The sequence below is a fragment of the Brachyhypopomus gauderio genome, chromosome 21 (assembly GCF_052324685.1).
Source record: "Brachyhypopomus gauderio isolate BG-103 chromosome 21, BGAUD_0.2, whole genome shotgun sequence".
Lineage (NCBI taxonomy): Eukaryota > Metazoa > Chordata > Actinopteri > Gymnotiformes > Hypopomidae > Brachyhypopomus > Brachyhypopomus gauderio.
In genome coordinates, this window is record NC_135231.1 from 9386676 (window position 1) to 9413389 (window position 26714).

General features: G+C 50.4%; 1 protein-coding gene across 2 annotated transcripts; it reads left to right on the forward strand.

Annotated features, from left to right (window-relative positions):
• The first annotated feature begins 1539 nt into the window (after window positions 1-1539).
• Window positions 1540-26714, forward strand: spryd3 (SPRY domain containing 3). Of its 2 annotated transcripts, none has more exons than XM_076983979.1 (11): window positions 1540-1656; window positions 2539-2666; window positions 3582-3657; window positions 6401-6525; window positions 6864-6999; window positions 7673-7861; window positions 14912-15061; window positions 20547-20604; window positions 23827-23934; window positions 24029-24168; window positions 25545-26714. In XM_076983979.1, the coding sequence occupies exons 2-11, from the start codon at window positions 2539-2541 to the stop codon at window positions 25677-25679; spliced, it is 1245 nt and encodes a 414-aa protein (XP_076840094.1). In that variant the 5' UTR covers window positions 1540-1656; the 3' UTR covers window positions 25680-26714. The 2 variants fall into 2 exon arrangements, with proteins under 2 accessions (XP_076840094.1, XP_076840093.1); XM_076983978.1 differs by having other exon boundaries at window positions 1540-1647.

Consider the following 26714-nt stretch of genomic DNA (forward strand, 5'->3'; position numbering starts at 1 on the left):
TGTGGTGGCCCGGAGGATGCGGCAAGGGTACAACACAGCTGTGCCCGTTTTTGACACCCAAATATTTATCCAAGTGAAGGCAGCATCTGATTCATTTGTGGGCAGTGTGTTCTCCAGAATAATCACAAGACAATCTATTATAGCAGCTAATTATGCAATGTATATAACCAGTCAGTCGTTTCAACCTGCTTTCCAGGAAAGATTTCATGACATTTTCATTCCACTAAAAACACCTCTAGACCTACACCCCAAATGAGGTGTGCTGCGTTTCGCCTATCGCTACTCATGGAAATGGCAAATGGTAATTGGCCAGATTAAATAGAAATGGAAAACAGTCACGTTATGCGTAGTGTTATATGCAGCACACAGGCAGCAGACTGATATATTACCTGCTTCTAGACTTGGAAACGGGCATTTCAGTATGAAGAGGTTGTTTTTCATATTGCCATGTGAAGTGAAACCAAACTAAAGCTGTGATCTATGGCATCTAGGGGCAGGTGTGCTGTATGCTCTCAGTTTGCCACCAGCTAGGAGGGTCTTGCAAGGACAAACTTTTGTTTATTTAGTTTCGTCATCAAGCAAAAGGAGCTTTTACTATTTCAAAGACAAGCTGGTACAAGGGAAGCAAACAGGATTTTAGATGTTTATCGACGTATAGTTAGATGTTTATCAGTGGCCTAGTTATTGTGCTGTACAGTTGAGCACCTGTGCCAATCCTGATATAACAATTCCTACAATTGTTCCTACAATTCCTAGAACTTCAGTATTCCAGATTCCCCCTCAGCTGTGACTCTTCTTTACTTGCTGAGCGGTCACCCAACTAATCATCTTACTAGAGATGATTAATCTCAGCAAGGGCAACCAAAATCACCTGTTGTCTTAAGTTCCCACATAAAGCCCTGCACGGACCCCAAGCTCTCTTTCCACACCAGGTCATTTGGGGGAGGGAAGGGTTTGGAAGGGGGGGGGGTTCTTTTTCCCAACTCACCATGCATGATTGCAGTACAGTAATTTTCTGTACTCCTCTACAAATTCCTCTTACGTTTGTTGCTGAGAGCACTGGCAACCAGAAACACTGAACAGGATCTTAGTAGTTCATTTTCTTGCCACTTATTCACACCACAATACATTCTACGGGTGCACCCTTAGTTTTAAGTCTTGCCATTTTGATTTTCAGTGATTATAGCTCTTTAGTTAATGCCAGTTTCTACTAATGAGCTTTCATAGTAGACTAACGCATAATACACCACAACTTTAATGCAAGTAGGACAACCGGTTTAGTAGACATCCGTAATACAAAATGGGAAAAATACAGTTAAAGAGCTTTAAAACGCAAAATAAATTTAGTTCCATAAGCGGTTGATAAACTGTACTGCGGTAAGGAAGAGCGCATGCGTCAGTGTCTTTGGTCCCGCCCCAGAGAATGTCGCCGTGGAAGGCAGCTAATGTTCCAATTGGTTAAAACACACGTCAATATGCCCGTGCTTCGACCCGATTGGCGTGTATCACTCATTGGTCTCTGATGTAAACAGGAAGAATCCTACACACTTTTGCGAAGTTTTTTCAGGTGGCTAGCTAGCTAATGGAGCCCCAACCTAGAAGTAAACACAAGTGGCCTTAAAACATCACAACATCTCGCTTACTGAAGTGAGTACGGTAAGGTGTCACACGGAAATAACTCGATAACGACTGACCGATACGGGTATCAGTTCTCTTACGCCGTTTATTCATCAGGTTATTTCAGCTACGCTAATTCGTTAGCAGAGCGCGAGACCAAGTCGGCTATGTGGGCGCGAGCGGTTAGCCGACTAGCTAGCTCGGTCCGTTGTGGTGTTTAATTAAACTCCCTCGTGAATAATATACTCGGTTTATGAGACCCGACACTGTCCTATTTAAATTAAGTGAAGTTAAGATAGAATAGCCTTCCTAATTAACAGTGGGTGGACTTGGTCAGGGTGTGTGTGTGTGTGTGTGTGTGTGTGTGACTGGTTATCATTGTCATTACCTGGTTGAGTAGATGGCTATAAAGACACACAGCCAGCTAGTAAACATGTTACTATCATATAATAAAGCCTTCCTGACTCATTGTGGCACCTATAACCGAGATAACAGTAAACATTATGTGTCCAGAGTTATTTCAAACACACACCAGTATCAAGGTTCCCTCAGTTGTCCCACTGAGCTTTAATTTTCGGATACAGTGATTGTTCAAGTTCCTCTTTTGCATGACACCCTTTCCAACAGAGTCTTGAAATGGGACTTAACTGTTATGACTGGTAAAAATACTGACTGTCATATCAATGCAAACACACTATCAATCAAAGATGCTTTATACATCTGCAGTACAGTCCCACCAAGACCAGCGTGGCCTCTTCATGCTGCAATTAGATTAGAAAATAGATTGCAGCTTGACTGCAGTCTCTAAACATCTGTCTATAACGCAGGAATTCTAAACCTTGTGTCAAAGTTTTTTCCATTGTTTTTTTTTTTCTTTTGTTTTTTGTTATTTTGTTTTTTTTTCCCCTCGCTTCGCCCAAGATGGACGACATCAATTTACAGTACAGGTTCCTGAACTGGCGTCGCAGGATCAGGGAGATCAGGGAAGTGCGGGCCGTTCGGTACCAGGAGCGCTACAAGCGCGTGGTGAAGGACGGAGACACGCTCAGGTGGGAATGTCAGTAGATTCATGTACTTGAACTACCAACATTTCGGCTTAATTAAAGCCACCTCCTTGGTAATTACATTAAGCATTAGAGACTTCTGTGCCTTTTTAAAAATTTACTTGTAATTTACTAGCACTCTGAATTACAGAGTGATCATTTCCCTTCTGTCACAGCAGTTTAACCCTTAAATTTTTTCTCAGGTCTTGTCTTTTTTTAACTTGTGCACCTGGCATTAATTCGGGATTATGGGTACCAATGTGGTGCGTCGCTGGTCAGTTTTCAGATGGTTTTTTCCACTGTCGGAACGCACAGCCACGGAGTCACGGTGCCTGTGTTTCTCTCGGAAAGCTGGGGTTTGTCAGCTAAATGGACGCGGAACTGAAAAGCATCATGTGTGCGTGCGTTTGAACCATCAGCTTCTGCCGAAAACGCAAACAAGGCTGCCTCCTTCAGCCTCACTGATTGAAACAATTATAATCCCAGGAAACGTTATGGACTGCTTGTTTTTTGCTCAGCAAAAGATGAAAGACACATTTGACGTATTGGAAAAAGAGCCGGGCTTTGTACAATATGGTGTGAGAATTCCACAGGACATAAACCATTCTTTTTTTTTTTTTTCCACTCCTCTGTTACTGAATCTTCTTCTGACTATGCCATGTCATTGTTTATTGAGTTTGCGGCCTGAGACTGGTCAGATTGCTTTTTAGGTGGTGTAGGAGGCTTTGTGTTGCCTTGTGCAAATAGTACACGTGTTATTATCGATATATTGGCGTTATTTCTGTCTGCATTCAGGGAGGGTGATCGTAGAAACTATTCAACATCCTAACAGCAATTTCCTTTACAAGGTCTAAGTGCCTATAGCAACAGCGCTCTTTACTAAGAGGTTCTAAATAGCTTTCTATTGCCTCCCTGCTGTAGTTACCAAGGGAACTCCGATGAAGTTGGCTGCTACGTGGCTCCGCGGCCCTTGTCGAGGGGAAACTGCTACTTTGAGGTAAGCCGCACATCTGTGCTGAGCGACCTTGCAGTGCCACTGTCACAAGAACGAACCGCAGTTTAGTTACATTGCCTTTTTTTTACTCCTGGCCACTCTTTTGATTTCAGCTCAGTTTAAAGATGTAACCCAGCAAGCCCAAACCCTGTTTTGACGGGACTGCAAACATATTTCCGATCCTCGACACAAATTCATTTCCATTCGTGTCAACTGAGTGTATATTGATTTTGGAAATCACGTTAGTTATGAATGCTCTGCCACTTTTTCCTCTTTTTTCCTCCATTCTGGAAATTGTGTTTCCCTTGTCATGGTGTAATAAGAGTCCAGGAATCTTCCATTGCAGTCATGGGTCTTGGTTCTCACTCTAAACCCTGGACCCTAGATCTGCAGAACGCGGTGTCAGTTCGCCTGCCTGAAGTAGCGGTGTGCGGGGCCGTGTGGCGGTGTGTGTGCCCGGGTCCCACCCTGCGCCTCTCGCGTGCAGGCCTCTCTGCGAGCCGTCCGTCATCACGCCGCACGTCCCCGCCGGCGCCTCGGCTCGACCCGGCCCGAAACCTCTTCCATGAAATACGGCCGGGGAAGAGAGCGTCCCGGTGATTTAGTAGGGGAAAGCCCGCGAGGTTCGGAGCTGTAAATTAGAGCTGTGGAGAGGTCAGGCGGCGTGTGATTTACGGTGCTGGCCCAGCCGCCGGCTGCCTGGACAGGCGGCAGGCCGCTCCGCTCGGCCTATGGGCTGTTGGCAACTCGGCCCGGTTTGATGGACTTCCTCTCCTGGGCATTGGAACTGGAAAGTAACACCAGGTCCGTTACCCTGTTGCACCGAGCACACACGTGGCCCTGCGTTCTGTCCACAGCAGTGGCCAGCAGCCCTGAGGACTTGATAGGAAAGATTTGGCATGCGTCTCGAGCGCGTCTGTGTTTTGGTACTGCTGGTCCTCGTGAAGGTGAGCTGGGTCCTTCGCTGCTTTAGTTGTGAGTACAACACTGCTCAACCCACATGGCTTCGTCTGTGTGTTTAGCAAAGATCTCCAGGCTGCAGGAGTGAGTTGGATGAACGCGGCAGTTAATAGAGTCTCGTTTCCTGGGTGACGCAGGTAGGCTGATTACGATGCTGATTTTTGAGAGAGTCCACCGGTCTTCGAGCTTGGCTCTTCATTTTCTCCCCTCATTTCTCTTCCCCGCACCCCTGGGAAACCTCATTTGCGTGGCTGGAATATGCGTCAGCAACAGGCTTATGTTTCCTCATTACACTTTCACAGGGGTTTCGTTTCACCTTCTCTGGCCCCTGAAGCACCTTTCCGCTCACCAGTCTCCACCCACCTCCACCCAAGCAGGCTTGCATGTGCACAGAAACCTTCCCTCATGTCTAACTACACCGTGTTTAAAAAACAAAGAGTCCTTTGCAGTGATGTAGTCATCTTGTTTTTGCTCCGAGTCCCAGTGTGCATGTGTAAATCAGCTCTGTCCTTGGTCAAGTGGACATTTTCTCCATCAGTCTAATTGATTATTTTGTCTGGACGCCTGTGATGGAACTCCGCAGGGTTTGAACTAGTGTTCTCTTTTGAGGAACGCTATGTCTTTGGGGTTCACGGCACATTAAATTCACCGTAGGACACTCATAGGGCGTGCAGCGGACATCAATATTTAGGAAATAGTTTTTATAATTTACAATCCCTTCTGTACAACTTGGAAGGCAAATCCTCGAAAGAGTCAGAGGGAGAGTTTGTGGTGGACGGCAACCTTAACCTGTTTTGAATGTGCAACCTGAGAAGACTCTTTCTCGTGCTGCGAATATGCTTTGGCTCCGGGAGCTGTGTTTGGTTCGTGCGGTAGAAACAACACCTAGCCAACAGCTGCATGACAGCCCTCCTGGAGCCGGCTACGAGCACAGAGCCACGTGTAACTGCGCCCGACCTGCTTTCCCACCGCGCTCGACTTCCCTCGAGAGCCGCAGAGTCTCGTGTCATCCTGACCTCGGCGAAGGCTGTTTGTCCCAGCGCTCGCACGGCCGGTTGTAACCGATTCGCCCACGGGAGTCGCGGAGGACGAGTGGGTCGGCGCGAGCGGTCGAGATTCGTACATGCGATCTCCCACGACGTCTTACGCGGGCGTCTGTGACCTGCGTCGTGCCACGAGGACGCGGAAGGCTCGCGGGCGGGTTTTCCCGCCACGCCCCTCGCGGCTCAGGGTGCGCGTGAGCGGACTGAGCCGAGGTGGTTTGCGTTTGGCAGCCGGCGAGGTCGTGCTCCTAATAACGGGTTGCTTGCCGTGACTTCTCCAGCCTCTGAGTCAGTGGAGCTCTGGTAGCTCCCCAGGTCTGTTATTCCTGGCTGGGCTTCTCTGGCAACACGCACAGCCCCCGGCGTTCCTCAGGATGCCCCTCTCAAAGGCGTGGCTGCAATATTGCTTATTACTTCTCAAAAGGCAGCTGTGAGTCTTGGCTACAGCTCTCTGTTCGGTGGAATGGTAAAATAAGTCTCAACTGTTTTCACTACCACTTCTTTGTAATAAATCCCCCCCCAAAAAAAAAAGCTGCCTTGCCTGTTTCTGATTGGCTACTGTGACATATGAACATTAAGAGCCAGTCTAAATGTTGAATCGGCCTCCTTGGTTTACATGTTTTGACTAAAATATTTAATGGTTTAGTTGCATCACAAACCAGCATTACAGAGCTCCATAGAACAGTTCACCCATGAGCTGGGCCTTCCCAGGTGTGGACTGAGGTGAGATTTGTGCTCCACAGGTCACCATAATGGACACGGGCGTCAGGGGCACGATTGCCGTGGGTCTGGTGCCTCAGTACTACAAGCTGGACCACCAGCCCGGGTGGCTACCCCACTCCATAGCTTACCATGCTGATGACGGGAAGTAAGTGAGATGAAACCAGCATCGTTCGGTCCCTTTAATGTCCTGCCACTTATTCTTTAGATTTGTATACTTGACCAGAAAGTTTAGTGAAAAAATGTAGTTGATTTAGGGGTCTGTTAGTAAGGTATGAATTAAAATGTCTGAACTCCAGCAGGAAGTATGAAGTTCTGGTACATTTTTCCACCTGTGCCTAATTTGGACTTTGTGGGGTTTTTTGTTGTTGTTATGGAGAAGTGCTTCCTCTTCTCTCCACCCCCATGCTAGTTGTGTGCTGATTGGCTGATGCGCTGATTGGCTGATGTGCTGATTGGCTGCACTGCCTCTGCTGCCCTCCTCAGACTTTATAATGGCAACCCGGTCGGCCAGCAGTTTGGCCCCAAGTGTAACCGAGGCGATCGGGTAGGCTGTGGCATCTACGCGGATGCTTTCGAAGCCGGACTCACGACTGTGTTCTTCACCAAGAACGGCAAAGAGGTGAGTCACTCTTCCTCGGCACCAAAAGTCACTCTTCTTCGGCACCCCCCCCCCCCCCACTTTTTTGACAGCTGCTCTATGCCAGATGTACACGGACGAACAAGAGGTATAAACATGCGGACAGATATTCTTACATTAGATGTAGGGGTTCACCTCACCAATAAAGCGGTAATCTCGTTCTTGAACAGTTTGTTCGAGTTTGTTTAAAGAGTTCCCGACTTCTCTTCAGTGTTGCGTGTGTTGGGTGAATTGTGATGAGGACATTCACAGAACCTGACCCGTGTTCCCATTAATCCCCGTGATGTTCAAGCTGTGGAGCTGTGCATTGTGGGAAAATGTTTGCAGTGAGAATGCTCACAACCGCTAGCGTGATATGCATGCTGCTGAAGTCTCTCGTTTAGCAGTGAGCTTCTCACTCTGGACCATCAGCTAATAAACCTGAAAGGTCAGGAGAAGCTGCAACCCCTCCCAGCAATCCCATCATGCATCTGTGCTCCAGAGCTGCCATCTTCTAACTTTTGCTCCTATGTGATCATTAGAGTATTAATACACTGAAAGCTATCACAGTGCGAGCAGTGGTGAAACATGTAGGCTAAATGTAATAACTGCAGAAACTAACGTGTGTGTGTGTATGTGTGTGTGTGTGTGTGTGTGTGTGTGTGTGTGTGCGCAGGTGGGTTCGGTAGTGGTGCCGGCGGTCCCGGACGGTCTCTTTCCTGCCATCGGGATGCACTCCCTGGGGGAGGAGGTGCGGTTGGACCTGCAGGCGGAGTGGGTCAGGGAGGAGGAGGACAGCGTCATGATGGTGGACAGTCACGAGGACGAGTGGGGACGCCTGTACGACGTGCGGGTCAGCGGAGCGGTAAGGACACCGGAGACACGGACCCGCCGCCCCTCCTTAGATCAAAACGAGAAGGAATGAACAACAGCAGCGACGTTGTTGCGTTGTTCTACCTCCCATGACTTAATAAATGACTAGCTTATTAAAGTTGTGAAATCGTCCAGGAGAAGTCGGAGTGGTGGTGGAGTTCTGTGAAGGAGGCCGTGACTCAGCGATGTGAATCATTTTCTCAGGATGAAGTGAGTGTTGTAAAAGGCGCCTGAACCGCCCTGCAGTCTCGTCCGGACTTCCTGTGCCGTGCGGGTCAAAGCATCAGCACTCTTGCGAAAGGCACTGAGAGGGCTGGTTTTACAGGAGACGCACCTCCGTGCCAGGTGTACTTGCGCACGTGTGTGTGTGTGTGTGTGTGTGTGTGTGTGTGCGCGCACCTCCTCACAAGAGCAGGGCAGCACCTATGTGCTGGAGGCAGTGCTCTTTACCCAGAGTTCTCTGCTCAGACGGCGCTATGGAGATCTCGATAAGTGCCGCACTGGAGCAGTTTCTTCGGTGCCGTTCGCCCGTGTCGGACCGGAGCGAGCCCACCTGAGTCTCTGTTCCACGATCGATTCACCGGCTCTGTGGCCGCGGTCGGGTCAGCGGCCCAGAAACCTCTGGGCGGGGAACAAGGAGGGGTGGTTTGCCATCGCATGCCTCCGTATGGATAACGCTGCCACTCAGAGGCTGACGGGGGCATGTTATGACAGGCAGCTGGGAGTTTTTGGGGAACTTGAGACATATTCAACATTAGTCACTATAGAGTAAAGTCGGGTGGTTGTCCATGTACTTTCAACACCAGTGATTCGTCTGAACGGTGGCCAGGCTGTGTCGATGCAACAGCCAGTGTTATCATTCTTAGAAACAAGCTATTTATAGCTGCTGAGTTAAATCAGTGTTGGCTGTTTTGATAGCGACCTCTGTGATGGAGAGGAGTTTGTTATGCTGATCTAGGAACAGTTTTTGCCTTCAATATTCGAATGAAAAACATCCAAACACTGATTTCTTGTGGTACTTATGCCCTTGTTATCCTTGCGTGCGGAGGTGTGTACTTTTGTTTGTGCTAGTAATTGGAGCAAGCACAGATCAAGTTGGTTCGTTCGTGACTTCCTGTTTGTTACCCTGATTGGTAAGTGTGGTCTTACGGTCTGAAGCGTTTAAATAAGGCCTCTCACAAGAGACGCTAGAGCGACGGCCATTTTGTGGTCTGCGCTGGCTGCTTCAGCCGCGGTTTTCCGAATGCTGCTGTGATTTTCGTTTTCTCCATTTATGGTGAAACTCTTATGTTGCGTCGATACCTTTTCCCCGCTGCCAGCGTTCCCCCGTTCTCCGGACGAGCGCGCCTCACGAGAATGAGCTCGGAGTTCGGTGCGGCCAGCGTAATCTGCAGCGGTGGTCGTCCGGTGCCGTGTCTCCACGTGGCTTCTTTGAAGCCATCTGCCGAGCTCCAAACTGAGCGTGCTCGGTTCAGACAGAGTGCATCTGAGTCTCCTGTGTAATGTGTCTCAACTCGCCTTTCGGTTTAGCCTGCAAATGCACTTGATGTGTGCGTATGTCGATAAGCATGTGATGGTATATATACCTGTGCTTCGCCTCTGCCACGTTCAGCTCTTTCCCCCGGTGTGTGTTTTGGGTGGGCAGGAGGTGGTGGTTAGCTCTGCCACCAGCAGAACGTCGCTCTCTTGCCCCAGTGACGAGCCCCGGCTTTTGTTTGCTGTTTACATTCATTGCCGGTGGGGCAGCCAGGCCAGTTTACATAAGCGGGTATCACATCTGAAGTCAGTACTGTCAGTCGAGCCTGTGTAGATCGTTCCCAAACATTCCAGTTGAGTGTGTTTGTGTGTGTGTGAGAGAGACCCTTTGTCAGACTAGCCTGTAGTCTAGGTTGACATCCTCTAGGGGTGTTACCTGCACAGCTCTGTTTTGGGCTCGAAAGCTGTTATTTGGTGAAAAGGTTCAAAGATCTCGTTCTTTTTTGAGGCTGACAGCAACAGGTCTGTTGTGGAGCGGTTCAGTGACACACCAGCCACCCTGGACGTGCTCCTGGACTCGTAATCTCTGCTGCCTCAAGAATTGTCCCCATTGGCAGTGTGACGATGTCCGCTTAGTTATGCTGACCCATCATTGTCCAAGTGGCCAAGATGCCAGACATTTTCAACTGTAACTTAAACATCATAAAATTCTGCATAAAACTGCAGACATTTTTGCTGACTCTTTGGCCTAATTTCATCTTTTGGCACTGTGCTTTACGCAGCTAACCACAGAGTTGTGTCTGTGGTCTTGATAAGGAATTCTGTGTTCAAATTGAAGTTACGGGTAGTACTTATTCATGCATGTTGACAGCGTGCTTTAATGAGTTCTGCTCATGAAGACGACCAGACCGGATCTCTAAGAACTTTCACAGATCACACCGAACCCGTACACACGGCAGTGCCTGTAGTTATTGTAGTGGCATGAAACTGGCATGGTAGTTTAATAACGTTTTATCTCCCTCTTTACCTCATTATGAGGAGGTGATTGATTAGCGCCAGTGTCTACATGTCAGTGTGGGTGAACACAAGACATTTAATGCCTCTTTGCTGTGTACTTGCTGCACCTGGAACCGTGTTGCCCCCGCACTCGTCTGTGCCCACAGGGGCAACAGAACACGGGCAAAATGGGTGGATGTACTTGAACCACTCTGGCCCTCTGGGCCATGGTGAACTGAGCTGGAGGCAACGGCCAAGAAATGTAGAGTCCGTGCGTCTTGTTCCCTGCCGGACGGTCAGATTTCTCCCATGCAGAGAACCATCCCGCCATACCAGACGGTGACAGTGATACGGAGCGCTTGCGATTTATTACTGTGTTTCTTCTAAGCAAGCTTCTAGCAAGCTAAGCGTCCTGGGAATTGTGTCCGCTAGGATTGCAGTAACGCGAACATCTTTCATCTAGCAGGGCATCTAGAGATGATGGCACGTTTGGTGTGTTGATTGGTGGTTTCTAGTCCTTTCCATCAACGATCCTTTGTTTGATATTTCTTCGAGTCTGCCCTTGGTTAAAGATTATCAGTGTCTTCTACACGTGGACAATAAGTTGGCCCCTTTAGTCAGTTTTCAAAGTCTTTTGGGGACGTGAACAGTCTTTTGGTTTCTCTTTTCTCCGTAACGATTGGGCATGAGGAAAAAAAAAATGAAAGGCAGACCTGACGTTTGCAGGGCGAGGCCTGCTAACTTGCTTTAACAAGAGAGATTTCCACTGTGGGTGTGACTGGTTTCGGTCTCGACCGTGATGGAAAGTGAAGAGAAATGAGTCAGAATTGTGCTCTGGGCTGCCTAAAGTGAAGTCTCATAAGTGCTTTGAGTCATGATGTATGGCAGTGCGATCGATACGGTGTTCTGTGCTCCAGGTCCTGTGTTAGTGGTGGATGAAGAGTCACACGCAGAGCAAACACGCTGCTGTTTCAGTCTCTCGCAGCTTTCGCTGTTGTGTGTTTTACATTAACTGGAATCTGATTGTAGCCCGTGTTCTCCAGCTATTTATGCCCGTAGGGTGTCAAATTAAACCCGCTAATCGCCTCACCGTCACCATACCCAAAGCAATGGAAAGCCCAGATATTGTTCTCCTCTCCTGAAAGATCGTCTTGTTGGAGTGTTTTCCAGCAGAAACGACTGGTGTTCTTGGACAGAGGTGCGGAGTGTCTCCGAAGACGAGTAAAGCCTTCGCTTCATCTGCCGGATTTCTGTGGAAAGCATCAGAAGGAGTTCCAGAAGTTCAGAGTCTTCCTGGAGTCTGTTCAGTCCCCGTGTCATAGGTGCTGCCTCTTCACAGTAGCATCTGGTGATTAGCAGCAGGGGTTTGTCAGAAAGAGACTGCAGCGGCCAGCTCTCTCACCATGGGGTGGGGGTTTAGATACTCGGCTAGATACAGGGGGTTTAGATACAGCACCACTGGGCTGCTTTAGAAGGTCATTGAAAATAAATGTCTTTTTTTTCCCAAGGCCAACTCGCTTCCTTTTTCAGCATTGTTTGATGAAGGAAAGTCGGGTCTGATCTGTAGAGTTCATAGATGACACCCTTAGATAAGACTTCACGGTCGACCCCAAAGCTTTACAACGGACAGACTGCCGATGGCATGAACCCGTTAAATTATGCATTGCGTAAAACTGTTGCATCATCAGGCATTCACTGAGCAAAGTCATATGTGGAAAGAAGTACCCCGGGGTTACAGCTGACAAGCGATCTTTATGCTGCAAATACAAATTGCTTTAAAAAAAATGTAGCTCATGTACCTTCCTTTCATTATTGGGGGTGAAGGGGCCCAGATCAGTGCTGGAGGCTGTACCCTTCTCTGACGTCAGCATGACATGTATCCAACAAAACTCACATTAACCCGTTGTCCTTGACGTACTGCTCTGGGTAACATTTTAACCCAGCTTTTTAGCCGCACAGGTTCATAAATGATTATTGCCTTGCAGATCACACGGGTCACACTCCACTATTATTACTAATAGAGTAGAGAAATGGAGTAGGGCAAATCAAACCTCAAGTAAAACAAATGAAATCTCCAAGCCTTCCCACACAAGTGTTGCTCTGGCCTTCTGCCATGGCCTACAAAACGATCACCCCCTTTTTCACATCTCCTCACAGCCGGATCACGTGTCGTCACCCAGGATTCATCTATATTACGTAGGACTAAGTGGGTAATGGGGTTCTTTTTCCTTGCCCCTCTTCTTGAGTGCTTTTAATGTGTTCCTAGTGTCTTTAGACCTGGCAGGACCTCTCGTGTGAGTTTTACAGAGTGGTTTAATGGCCTTACTGGTTGTTGAGGTCCCTTTGCTAAGGAACTTCAGAAATATTTTGGAACTCCTTGGTAACCTTGAGTGGCAGTTGTATCTGGCACACGAGACGGCGTGCAAATGTTGCGTCAGGCCTCTTAATGGAAGATTGTGTCAATTAGACTGAAGTGCCTCTCTATTAGAGTGCAGAGGCATGCAATATTTCAATGGTACACCTGAAGAAGCCCCATTTAAAATGTTCTTTTAACGGCACGAGCTGTCTTTTGTCGGTTCCATCGCAATCAATCATAGGGTGACGGTGGGTGGAAACTGCGGGTCGGGCTGGAGACAGCACCAGGGCAGAAGAGCCTCTCCGCCTCCTCCGGCGTTCCAGGTCGCTCCGGGACAAGTTGGGAAACCGCAAAAGCCTGTCCGGAGTGCCGCACCTGTTGCCCGGGGCAGCGGGCGAACAAAACAAAACGGCAACAACAACAACAGCAGCAGCAGCGATGCGGCGGACGGAGGCCGGCGGTGTTGTCGCCCGAGCGTAGCGGGAGTTGCCGAGAGCCGTCGTGAGGAGGCGACTGGTCCTGGCAGGAAGAGTGAGGAGGTGTAGGCGGAGGACGACCCGGGTTGGGGAGGGCCCGTTACTCGGAGTGGGCAGGATGGTGCGACTCGTGGCAATTTTTGCCTCCACCTTCAGAGAGGGGCAGGTGACTGGTCCTGGCATGAAGAACGGAGAGGTGGAGGAGAGAATTAAAGCCCGGGAGAACAAGAAATAACGGCGACGGCGTCTGCTGTGTGGGTGGAGGTGGAGGTGGAGCTGGGAGGGGCAGAAGGTCGGGGAAAAGTTGATTCCCATTAATGGAAATCAGCAACCAGGTGCTTTAGTAAGTCCCGCTGAGCCTCCGGAGACGAAAATAGAAGCCCTTTTATATGCAGGGAATACATGCGGGGTTGAAGGATACTGAGCGAGCATGTGCAGGAGACAAAGGAACTTCAGGAAAGAATGAAAGAAGCGGCTATTAGCACAGACCTGTCAACATGGATCAAATCCCAGATATTTTACACGGACGCACAAATCGTCAAGCGTTGGTGGTAGTCATGATGATTAAGGGTTGAGTTGTGGAACAGCCTGTTGAGGAGAGAGAGAGAGGGAGAGAGGGAGAGAGAGAGAGAGAGAGAGAGAGAGAGAGATACATATAGGCCATATGGTTTTGGAAGCTGCCTCGGTTTGTCCAAGGCTCGGACAAAATGTCTGAGCAGCAGTCAGTGTCGGGTAAACATGGATACCAGGATTCGTAAATGGCATCAGAGGATTGTTTCCACTGCCGGGACATGTGGCATTTTGCCTCTGCAAATGGAAATTTCAGGGCAATTAATGAACGGCGTCTAAAACCTGAAAGCAGTTACAGTGGCGTGTTGTGGATTCGATCCAGCGCCTTCATCCAGCAGAGGGAGGAGGCCGGTGATGGGCTGAGCTGGGGCTGCTTTGCATGGTTCTCCGCACTACAGAAGGTTTACTACAGGACTGTTGGTGCGGGCCACCGCCACTCCAGAACCTCACCACCATCTACGCAGTGTCTATGAAGTGACTGCTGGTAGGCAGTAAAACTGAACGATCTTCTTAAGTACAATTACAGTTTACTACTTTCTAGTCTGGGAGAGCACTAGACCAGATGAATTAAGCCGTGTCTGGCCCAGACGAGGCTTTACATCACCGTAAATTGTTGGTTTTGTTCAAGTAGTCACAGAAACCTCAAAATTAACCCGGTCGCTTGGTGAAGATACATAAATGTAGGCGGGGCCTTGAATACCAACCCCTCCCCCAGTCTCACCTCGCACGTCCGCCTCATCCCTGTGTCTTCGTGAGCTTGTAAAAGCTGAGCGGCCATAAAAAGCCACATTTTCTGTGGAACTGATGCTCAACGCTGCAGGTTTGAACCCCAGCTGTGCCGTGTGCCGTCCTTTGCTAGGGTCCTTAGACCTTTGTTGGCTGTGTGGCAGTGACCCTCCCTCTTCCTAGGGAGCATTGGGGATCGCTGCACACAAAGATCACTGTGAGCCCTCTCCTTCCCCCATAATGCATTGCTGTGTTCAGAGGGAGAACCTACATGACACTAAATGCTTCTGCATCCTCCCCGTATGGTTTTATGCTGGTTATAAATCTAGGAAACATTAATTCATATGTTAATATGGGGCCACTTTTCCCTCCGTTTGCCTGCGTTTGTGTCTCCGTGTGTCCTGTAACCCACAAGCCCCTGCTGGTGTGTGTGTCTCCTCAGCTGCTGGAGTACGTGGGTAAGGGGAAGAGCATCATGGATGTGGGGTTGGCCCAGGCCCGTCAGCCTCTCTGCACCCAGAGCCACTACTTCGAGGTGGAGATCGTGGACCCCGGGGAAAAGTGCTACATCGCCCTGGGCCTCGCTCGACGAGTAAGTGAAGCCACGACAACATCGGTGAAGATCATTATGTCTCAGTGACGTTGCTGAGACGTTCCTGAGGATTATGTTGAAGGATATCCTTATTACACTGAAGCATTTCAGAGAGTTTATTTTTAAAAAATGATGTGACTTGAAGAACAAAACTTATTTTACTCAACACCACACCCCCCCCCCCCCCCCCCCCCCCACCACCCCTCCCTGGCACTATTTACACCACACCCCTGTTTTCATGTCGGCCTCATTGAGAGTAAGTGGACTGTCCCTCTTTGGAGTTACCCCGGTACACATCTAACGAGGTGCTCACGGCTGGAGCCGGTGCCGATTTGCTCTCCGGTCCGTGACCACAGGCCATAAAAATTCACGTTGTGCGCCAGGGCTGAGTGAGGTCCCGCAGCCTGTCAGGCCCGGTTGGACCGGACCGGGTGACGGCAGAGGCTTTATCAAAGGTACCGTGCCGGCATCTGCCTCCCATTACATGCCATTTACGGCAAAGGACCCGATAAAGATGTTGGAGCGGGTAATTGCAGGGTCGCTTTATTACTCTTTACCCACGCACAATGTTTCTCACAGCGTCCCTTCTCACAGGAAGTCCTGGCGGGTCATATCCTGTAAAAGCAACCTGCCTAATCAGCAGTTGCTTCCACTGGCAACCGTCTCGGTCCCTGAATATGCCGTGGGCCAAGGGGAGATATGTTAACGCTGATATTGTAGCAACGTGATATTGTATTAACATGTGGAAAGTGTTTGAGTTATTTCTCAAGAAGGCCAAAAAGTCTCTTCCAGCTCCACGAGCTTCTCCTTATCCCTAATGATCAGGCTCAGATGTGCTAGCAGCTAGAAGCAACCAGAATCCATTCGGAGTGTATAAACGCCCTAAATACTGCCTAACTTCAAGTTCTTGCACATGTGAGAGATGCGTGTGCAGTTTAGGCTGTTAATGTGGTCTTGCTGGGCTTTCGGTAAGTGTTTGAGTGTGTGGGGGCCGATGGGCACTTAGGGTGGAGGTGCAACGATGGACTGAAGTTCTCTAACCTCGGTGAACCCCATCCTCCGAACCAAGGGTGGAGCTTGCCTTTCCAGTGTGTGCGAGGGAGAGAGCCAAGATGCAGTTTTACAGCCTACGCTAACCAAACACATAGCGCAGTAAACGTGTTCCTAGAAAACAAGCCGCATCTTTTTCGCATCTCGTGCCTGCGCCCAAGGCCAGCCGACGGAGAGTAAGTAACACGCACGAGTCCAAGATGGCTAATGTGGCAGTAAATGATCGGGCGGATTAACACCACCCTTCCAGACTCGAGAGCAGTGCTGTAGATTAACACCACCCTTCCAGACTCGAGAGCAGTGGTGTAGATTAACACCACCCTTCCAGACTCGAGAGCAGTGCTGTAGATTAACACCACCCTTCCAGACTCGAGAGCAGTGGTGTAGATTAACACCACCCTTCCAGACTCGAGAGCAGTGGTGTAGATTAACACCACCCTTCCAGACTCGAGAGCAGTGGTGTAGATTAACACCACCCTTCCAGACTCGAGAGCAGTGCCGTAGATTAACACCACCCTTCCAGACTCGAGAGCAGTGCTGTAGATTAACACCACCCTTCCAGACTCGAGAGCAGTGCTGTAGATTAACACCACCCTTCCAGACTCGAGAGCAGTGCTGTAGATTAACACCACCCTTCCAGACTCGAGAGCAGTGCTGTAGATTAACACCACCCTTCCAGACTCGAGAGCAGTGCTGTAGATTAACACCACCCTTCCAGACTCGAGAGCAGTGCTGTAGATTAACACCACTCTTCCAGACTCGAGAGCAGTGCCGTAGATTAACACCACCCTTCCAGACTCGAGAGCAGTGGTGTAGATTAACACCACCCTTCCAGACTCGAGAGCAGTGCTGTAGATTAACACCACCCTTCCAGACTCGAGAGCAGTGCTGTAGATTAACACCACCCTTCCAGACTCGAGAGCAGTGGTGTAGATTAACACCACCCTTCCAGACTCGAGAGCAGTGCCGTAGATTAACACCACCCTTCCAGACTCGAGAGCAGTGCCGTAGATTAACACCACCCTTCCAGACTCGAGAGCAGTGCTGTAGATTAACACCACCCTTCCAGACTCGAGAGCAGTGCTGTAGATTAACACCACCCTTCCAGACTCGAGAGCAGTGCTGTAGATTAACACCACCCTTCCAGACTCGAGAGCAGTGCTGTAGATTAACACCACCCTTCCAGACTCGAGAGCAGTGCCGTAGATTAACACCACCCTTCCAGACTCGAGAGCAGTGCCGTAGATTAACACCACCCTTCCAGACTCGAGAGCAGTGGTGTAGATTAACACCACCCTTCCAGACTCGAGAGCAGTGCCGTAGATTAACACCACCCTTCCAGACTCGAGAGCAGTGCCGTAGATTAACACCACCCTTCCAGACTCGAGAGCAGTGGTGTAGATTAACACCACCCTTCCAGACTCGAGAGCAGTGCCGTAGATGTCGGCGATGTTGCCGACGGTTTCTCGAGTGAAACGCAAGAAAATGCATTTGGAAGCTTTAATTACTTCAGAACAACTTTATTCAGATCTATTAAACGAGAAATTATACATTCTGCTTTTACTAATAATTGACTGCTTTGCTCTTGCTTGCGTAGTTGGCCGTGGGTCTCAGTTCTGCTGTAGCCCTGAACACTGCGTCGTGCTGAGATTAAACGCTCTGAGATTAAGAGCTCTGGTGCCAAAGGTTCATCCGTCGTCACGGAGCACTTCCGCTCGCATCCGGAATACACACTGGTTGCTAGGACGCAGGACAAAGGTCCGAGCTGGACTAATGAAGGGCGCCAGCGTGTACCGGTGCGTCTGTGCCCTGCCAGGCCGGCCCAACCAGCGACCCTGGCCCTTATCTGCCCCTGGCCTTTCCCACTGCAGTCCCCCACTTCCTCCTTTCCCTTCCGGCCTTCCCATGGAGGGGTGTGTGTGTGTGTGTGTGTGTGTGTGTTCTTGTTTTTAAGACCGTTCATAATGTATATTTTTGTCGCTTAATGTACAATGTGTCTTTGCGAAGGAAGGCAAAAGCTCGCAGGGCCCTGAGGATCGACACGACACCACAGGAGATTTTCCTCCCGCTGACTTTATACTTCAGTGGTGATGAGATCTCTGCACAAAGGGATCTCTTCACACTTGCCCGCCACCCTCACCGTGGTGGTCCGGGCACCCATAGCCCCGCCCCTGGCCCCGCCCCCCGGCCCACTCTTCTCAATGCTACATTTATAATAGGCAGATGGGCATCGGCCCCCATCGGCTGCCTCTCAGGTACTTGTTGATTGTGGCACAGTGTGGAAATACAGGCTGCTCAGATAACGCAGATAAAAGCCCCCGTGGGTCTCCGCCACTCACACAGGCTCTGCTGATTGTGTTTCTTGGAAGCGTGACGCCTCACTGTAATGGATTTTACAGCCTAGGTGGAGGGGACGGCTCTCTGTGTTCGCTGCTCTCCCCCCCCTGCAAGCAGTAAAGGGTTAATTGAAAACCGTTCTTTAAATGCAAAAACAGTTTTTCTTTTGCTGTGGTACCAGCATGATTGACACGATAGAGCGGTGTGTGAGGGATTTCCTTACAAGTGTCTGTGCTTGTGTGTGTTTGTGGAAAATGATATGGAACACAGATGCAATCGTACAAACGTACGGAATGTGCGGACGCATTCTCAGACTTGAGGGTCGCTCAGAGTAATTCCATGTATGAAAATGATTTATTTTGACATGTGCGATCTCTTAAGTTTCCTATTGTCCATCCGTGCTCAGCACTTTTGTGAGGTGGGGGGGGGGGGGGGGTCGTCTAATCCTTCCTTTACGAAGGTTTGTTTGCTCCACTTCATGCTATAATCCTGATGCCCCAAAGAGAGCTTATGGTGAGATGGTTCTTATCTGTACTAAAAGGATGGAGGTCAGGGAATGGATATTTAAGCATGTCATCCATCTTGCTAAGACTTGGGTCTGTGGCTTTCTGCCTAGACAGTAAATCCATCAGCTTTTGCTCGGCTGGTCTCTGACCTCCCCCTCGATAATTCGATAAACAGATCAAACGGCTCTCGGTGTAACACTCCCACCGGCCGCAGCCATTTACGGGCTTGAAGCAAAACACGAAATCCTCGAGACGAGTTCCGCGAAGACCCAGAGCTGTTGGCTGCCGTGCGGGGAGCGAGGATCCGGCCAAGAGGGGAGCGTGCAGGACGCCTCTCTTCTTCCTCTTCTCCTGCCCTCGCTAACCCTCCACACACACACACACACACACACACACACACACACACACACATAACTGCTGCTTTCTGTGAAATGCTAGTACATCACGTCAACCTCAGACAGCACAGAACCAAAAGTGGGGGGAGTGGGTTGTGAAGCATGATGTCCATGAGGCGTGGGACGTAATGGACGAAGCTCGCAGAGAAACTCGGCAAACTTCATTCGAATAGAACAGGGGCTTCGGAAATAAATCCATCATTGATACTTCCTGCTAGTCCACGGGGAACGTCGGATTATATGTTGCGCGTTTTACCAAATGCACATTCGCCAGTCACTTTCTTTTGGGGGGGGAAAAACACACACCTACCTCACCCCTGCTCTCTCTGATCAGAGTGGCATGTTGTGGGTTTGGGCACAAGTCCGTCGAGACGTGTCCGTGTGTCTGGATCTGGAGATGTCCGTGAGGCACTGCTAATAAAGTGTGGGGCGAGTGGCTGGGTGTGTGTGTGTGTCGGGGAGGTGCACTAAAGTGACCGTGAAAGTGAATCGGACTCCCAGATACAGTTGTGTTTTTTTTGTTGTTGTTGTTCTCCCGTGTGATTTCCGTTCGAGGATCCACATAAATTTCACTATTAAGGGATGATTACCCCATTTGTATATTCAGACATTAGGAAGAGGCGAAACATTTCAGGAATGAAAACAGCTTTGTGGATCAGTTTTGCAGGTGCTTGGTGCAAAAACACATTTCCTCTCTTTAACTCTGACTCAGTCCGAGTTTATCACAAAGAAAAAAAAATAAGAAAGAAAAAATTGGCGGCCCGAGTGTTTGTGCTGGCAGGACCCGTCTGTGTACAAAAGATGTATCCTGTACTGCTATACGACAACACACTGGCATTCCACATACAGCGAAGCTCCACACACGGGCCCCTAACACTCACACGGGCCCCTAACACTCACACGGGCCCCTAACACTGACACAGGCCCCCAACACGAACACTAATGTCTGTAGTGCTGAGGTGTGAATAACTGTGGATGTGAACGTGTTGAGTGAGATGTTTGATTCTGTTGGTCTTGACTGGACACCCATTTTTTATATTGAATTACATTTTTTTTGCAGGGTTCAGTTGACTTTGATCTCAACAGGCACAAAGGCCTAAATTGAGATCTAAAAGTGTGTGTGTGTGTGTGTGTGTGTGTGTGTGTGTGTGTGTGTGTGTGTGTGTGTGTGTGTGTGTGTGTGTGTGTTTTCCTCAGGACTACCCTAAGAACAGACATCCAGGCTGGAGCCGCGGTTCGGTAGCGTATCATGCAGGTGAGTGTCCACCCACTGCATTCTTTCAGCACGCCGCACATGTCGGTCAGGGCGTCGTAGCGTGAACTGAGTCGTGAAAAAAAGCGTCTTGGCATTTAAAAAATGATCACAGCACAAAGAGTGTCCTATGCTGTCAGCCTGGATCATTCTGAGAAGCGAGGTGAGTCCAAGAAACCGGGCCTTCTGGATTAATGGAGCCGTTCCTCCCTCCACAGATCCAGAGACTTTACTTCCTAGCATCTCTGTTTTTTCATTTCCTCTGTTCTCTCGTTTGCGGTGTTTACATTCCTCCGTTCGTCTCCTTCTCTCTCCCCCTTTTTCGCCGTATCTGCGACGCTGTCTGGCCCCCGTCCTGAAACCCAGCGTCCTGAAAACCCTGCGGCCCCCCTCTCACGCGGTCCTGGGGGAGCCGGGGGGGGGGGGGTATCAGCGTTGGATCTCCCCATCTGTGGCCTGCGTGCGCCTGATAGCAGGAGATGAGATGCAGGTTCTGATTGGCGAGGGGAAGTGGATCCTGTGAAAGGGATAAGGCCGATATCTCGCCCCTCACCGACACGCACAGCGCTGACGCATCTGATCGCCACCTTGGTTGATGGGTGTGGCCATCAAGTGTAGCCCCGCCCCCATCTCGGCCTCTCCGCTCCAACATTGAGGCGCCTGCACCGAGTCCTTTAATTTAATGGCGCTCTTCTGCTCCTGAATTAATTGGGACCGTTTGGTAATGTGAACATTTCGCGTTTCGTTTTGTAAAAGGAATATCGGTATGCTTGGTGTATTCCGCACCGACTTCGTCAGCTCCAGTATGTTCCTGCTGCCGCGCCTGCCCTCACCGTTACACAACTGCGTAGGGGATTTCAGCTCATGTTTACCCCTCTCTCCCCCGCACGCTCACCTTCGGGGGGCTGTTGTGCCACCCCTCCACTATTATTCTTCCCGGTGCCGTGAAGGAACCTGCCTGCTTATCGCGCCCATCAGCCCCCCCCCCCCCCCCCCCCCCCCCCCTCCCCCGGGGCACTTCAGCAGAGACGCGGGACAGACGCTTCATTAAAGCGCCCTGATCCACACGCGGCCCCCATTTGTGAATCACGGCCTCTTGAGTTCTCACGGCTGATGCCAGTGTAAGTCTCCCTGCCGGGCCCCTCTCACTGGGTCCCTCTAGTGCCCCCCTGGTATTGGTTTGCGTGCTGTGTGGAGATGGAGACGATCTGGACCGCTACCGTCCATCGTGAAAAGTCATTTGAGAATGCCGATTTGGGGTTTTTTCTCCCCTCCGAGAAGGCCGTTGCGCAGTAAAGCGTTGGCGTCTCGTCCGACGGGCGGCGATAGTTAAACCTTGCGGGGAGATCGAGTTCGCGCCTCCGGGTTTCCTGCGCCGCCTGACGGGGTCGGAAAACTGTTGGCGGGCCGCCTGTGCCCTAAAGCCCAAAAACGCAGCTCTGCGCCGATGGAGCCCGATTTGGACGGAGACGATTTTTGACGGTACAGCAAATCCTCCCCACCCCCCCCCCCCACCCCCCCCCCCCCGAGAGCCCTACAGTGTCCGGCCGGCCTGCAGACGTGGCGACCTGGCGGTTCTACGTCCTCTCGCCTTTTCCAGACGGGGCTCCGAGAAAAGGCCCACAGTACAGGGAACGCCCCCCATGTCCTCCGGTGTACCGTTTCCTGCTCAGGGGCCAGAAGGCCTGAAAGTGTTCCAGCAGGACAAAACAGCGCGCTCGATTGCCCCCCCTCCCCAGAGGGCCTTGTATCTCTCTCTGTCTCTCGCTCTCTCTCTCCATCTCTCTCACTCACACACACACTCACACACACACACACACACCTAATCTATTTTTAACCATCTTCCTCTCTCACACCGCTTGTGGTGTTTGCTGAGTGTGTGGTGTTGTGACAGGAGCCCGCATGGGAGTCTTAATGATACAGTGTCTCCAAGCGCCCTCCCCGTGTTCTGATCGAGATTGTTTAAACAGCATCCTGAGCCGGGGGGACGGGTCCCATGACAACTCCACAAATATTTACCAGGCACGCCGCACGGCCGCCCCTTTGTCTGTAGGCCTCTCGTCTCGTCCTCGTCTCCCTGTTCTCTCCGCCTTTTGTTGTGCCTTGCGCCACGGAGCGGGTGAAGGAGTGAGGCAGGGCAGCAGAGCGTGCCCCTCTCCCTCCTGCCCTGACCCGTCCGTGTGCGCCGGGCCTCCAGCGCGCCGTTCCGGGACGCACGCACAAATCCAGGCCAGGTTCTCACACGCTCGACCCCGAGGAGCAGGTGTGGAAGAGTGTTGACCCTGGCACAGCGCTCTCTCTCTCTCTCTCTCTCTCTCTCTCTCTCTCTCTCTACCTCTCTCCCTCTCTCTCTCTCTACCCCTCTTCCCCTCTCCCTCTATCTCTCTCTCTCTCTCTCTCTACCCCTCTTCCCCTCTCCCTCTATCTCTCTCTCTCTCTACCCCTCTTCCCCTCTCCCTCTATCTCTCCCTCCCTCTCCCTCTCTCCCTCTCTCTGTCTCTCTCCCTCTCTCTATCTCTCTCTCCCTCTTCCCCTCTCCCTCTCTATCTCTCTCTCCCCCTCTCTCTCTCTCCCTCTCTCTATCTCTCCCTCTCTCTCTCTCTCTCTCTCTCTCTCTCTCTCTCTCTCTCTCTCCCCCTCCCTCTTCCTCTCTCTCTCTCTCTCTCTCTCTCTCCCCCCCTCCCTCTTCCTCTCTCTCTCTCTCTCTCTCTCTCTCTCTCTCTCTCTCTCTCTCTCCCCCTCTTCCTCTCTCTCTCTCCCCCCTCTCTCTGTCTCATAACTTTCATCCCACCCCGACTCGTTCCAGGTTTAGAAAATAGCAGGTTATTCTAGGGTTTACTCCACTCGTCCCTACCCAGGGTCAGACACCCCGAGTGGGCCGTTAAAGTCGGTATATTGGCCTGTTAAATGGCTCTGGTAGCCTGTAGCCTTGAATGTGTCATATATGTAAAGCTGTACAATAAATACGTTAGTTACGTAGGTCTGCTGGTGCTGTGTATTAAAGTAAAATGTAATAGCCTAACTAAAGCTCAGGGCGTGGGTATAATCTGCCCATGTTATTAAGCGTAAATGACCGTTCTGTGTGTTTCTACGTTCTGTATGTGCCACAGTGTAAAATAGTCTTTTATGTCGTAGAAAATAATTGCGGCCTGCAGGTCGATCCGTTCTCAGCGGTCGCTGTCTCTCGGCCCGTGACGGCTTTGTTTGTCCCGTTCTGTCCCCCAGACGATGGGAAGATCTTTCACGGGAGTGGCGTCGGCGACCCGTTCGGCCCGCGCTGCTTCGAGGGTGACATCATGGGCTGCGGGATCATGTTCCCACGCGACTACGAAGGTGAGACCCCTCGCGCGTGAGAAGCCAGGTTGGCCTCCCTCTGTGGGAAGGTGTCGCTCCAGGCCGTGTTGATGAGCGTTTCCTCTCCCCGCAGATGAGGTAGACGACGGCGAGGCGCTGGAAGAGAACCCCAAACAGGGCCGAGTCCAGAATGTACTGTACCTGAACGACGAGGATGAGGAGGAGGAAGAGGGAGACGACGCAGACCAAGATCAGGACGGGAGGAAGGTTTCGGTGAGTGCCTCTGATGTTCACACTGGACTGCATCCCTAAGAGTGCGGGCTACACACACCAGGAACCCCCTCATCCTGGTGAACGTACAGCTAATGGTTGGCACCCCTGCCGAGGCCATTATGGGTACAGCATTACGCGTTTGCATATGACTGAAATCCTACTACTAATCCCTGACCAATCAGAAATCAGCCATGAAGGCCGAACTTGACGAAGACCTGCTGTGTCACCGTGCTCCGTCACTTCCTGTCGCTGCATGCTGGCTCACCGAGGCCTTCATGGCTCCCCGCACGTCTGCACGTTAGCCGTTTTAACGAGGTTCATACTACAGCTAAAGCTCCGTTTAGTGATTCTTTCGTAGTAGAATTTGCCATCGCACTTGAAACCTCGTCTGTGTCTTTGCCTGTCTGGCAAACACACACACACACACACACACACACACACACACACTGTGTGTTTCTTCTCTTCCTGTGCCTGCGTGTGACCCCTAGCGTGTCGTCATCGGGTGCCCTGATGTTTTCAAAAGCACGATCAGCCATATTTCTCTTTCACAACAACTGTTGCCTGACAGGCAATCATATGTCACGGCAAGACCTCAAAGCCTTAATTTGACAGCTACATAAATTCCTCGTCACGCTCTTTTGTCTCTCTGTGAGATGCTGACTTCAGGTGCAGGCTGGAGTTGGTTGCCCACAAATGTGTCTGAGGCAGCAAACTTCTGTTCATGACGCCCTCCACGCACTCCAGGGGCACTTTGGGGCTGGACGTTGAGCAGGGCTAGTTATTAGAAGATCTGGCTCTGACTGTCTGCAAGTACCCCACCACTGTCCTGCGGTTGTATCAGCCTAGAGGGCAGCGCTAGCAAACGCTTTGCTAAAATAAAACATCTGATGGGCACAGAGAGAGTGCTCAAGTGCCCCAAACTGTTCAAGACTGCGCTGTATATGTTTAGGAAGTGACATTGCTTCGTTAGTGCTGGGATGAACCCGTGTGTAATCTGCATGTGTCCCAATATTCTTGCTCGGGGTTTGAGTTATTTTTGTTTGAATGAGTCCTGGGATGTTTGTTGAATGCAGGGGGTTGGGGCGACTCTGGAGGACGTTCAGCCTCGTGAGCCAAAGAATGAACCCCAGAACGTTTGGTTATGTACAAGCACGCATGCGGCTTTCAGACGGGTTCTGAAGTGCAGCTGTTGGGCTGGCCTGCGTGACGGGGTGTGTGTGTGTGTGTGTGTGTGTGTGTGTGTGTGTGTGTGTGTGTGTGTGTGTCTGTGTGTCTGTGTCTGTGTGTGTCTGTGTGTGTGTGTGTGTGTGTGTGTGTGTGTGTGTGTGTGTGTGTGTGTGTGTGTGTGTGTGTGTGTGTGTGTGCGCTCCTGCTAGGTGTTCTTCACCCGCAACGGGAAGATCATTGGGAAGAAGGAGGTTCTGGTGCCGGTGGGAGGGTTCTACCCCACCGTCGGCATGCTCAGCAGCGGGGAGAAGGTCAAGGTGGACCTCCACCCTCTCAGCGGCTGACGGGCAGCAGGCCCGGCCAATCGGCTGGCGGCACCTCCGTGTTCAGAGCCAATCCTCGGCCTTGAGCGCTCTGTCGCCGAGCAGAACCGCAAGGTTGGAACACCTAAAAGGGAACTGGAACGGTTTCATTTCTTTTGGGGATTTTTTCTTTTTTTTTTACAAATGGAGATATATCTGTAATTTGATTTATTGTTAATATTTTTTTTTTTTCGTGAATGCAAACAGACACTGTAGAAATAGCGGGAGGTTTCCCCATATCATGTCATGGCTTGAAAATACAGCGATGCATGGTGACCACTCACACATGCAACAGTTCTCCCTCTCACTGTCTTCTGGGAGGTTTCTGTGTCCTCTGAAATCCCTTCAGGGATAGAGCTTTAATATTTCTTTTTCTGTTTAATTTCCTATCAAAGAAAATATTGGTCCTTATCTGAAATAATTTGACTAATGAGAGAATTAATAGATTCTATGATGAAAGATTTTCTGTATAAAAAAAATGCATAGATCATATGTAACTATATATTTTTAACATGCTTGTATATAATGTACATTTATATATGGGCTGCTATATGAAATATGCCACTGCAAGTAACAAAGATCCAATTCAGGAAATGGATGAATGAATGAATGAATGAATGAATGAATGATGGGGTGGATAAGCAGAGGGTGACATCTGGATTTAAAACAGCAGCCATTCAGGGGGCAACCATGTCTCTGAGCATCCCAGCCATGGTGCCATTCTCCTCTCCTCCTCTCCCCTCTCCTCCTCTCCCCTCTCTCCTCCTCTCCCCTCTCTCCTCCCCCCTCTCCTCCTCTCCCCTCTCTCCTCCTCTCCCCTCTCTCCTCCCCTCTCTCCTCCTCTCCCCTCTCTCCTCCCCTCCTCCTCTCCTTCTTTCCTGGGCTTTGTGTTTGTGCTTTAACTCTTTATTTCTGAATGTTAATGAAGTGCCACTTTGCCTTCAGGCTGGAAACAAGGGATGGAGAAACAACCAGTGGGGCAGCAGCTGGTTGAGCTGGGAAGGGAGGGGGGAGGGG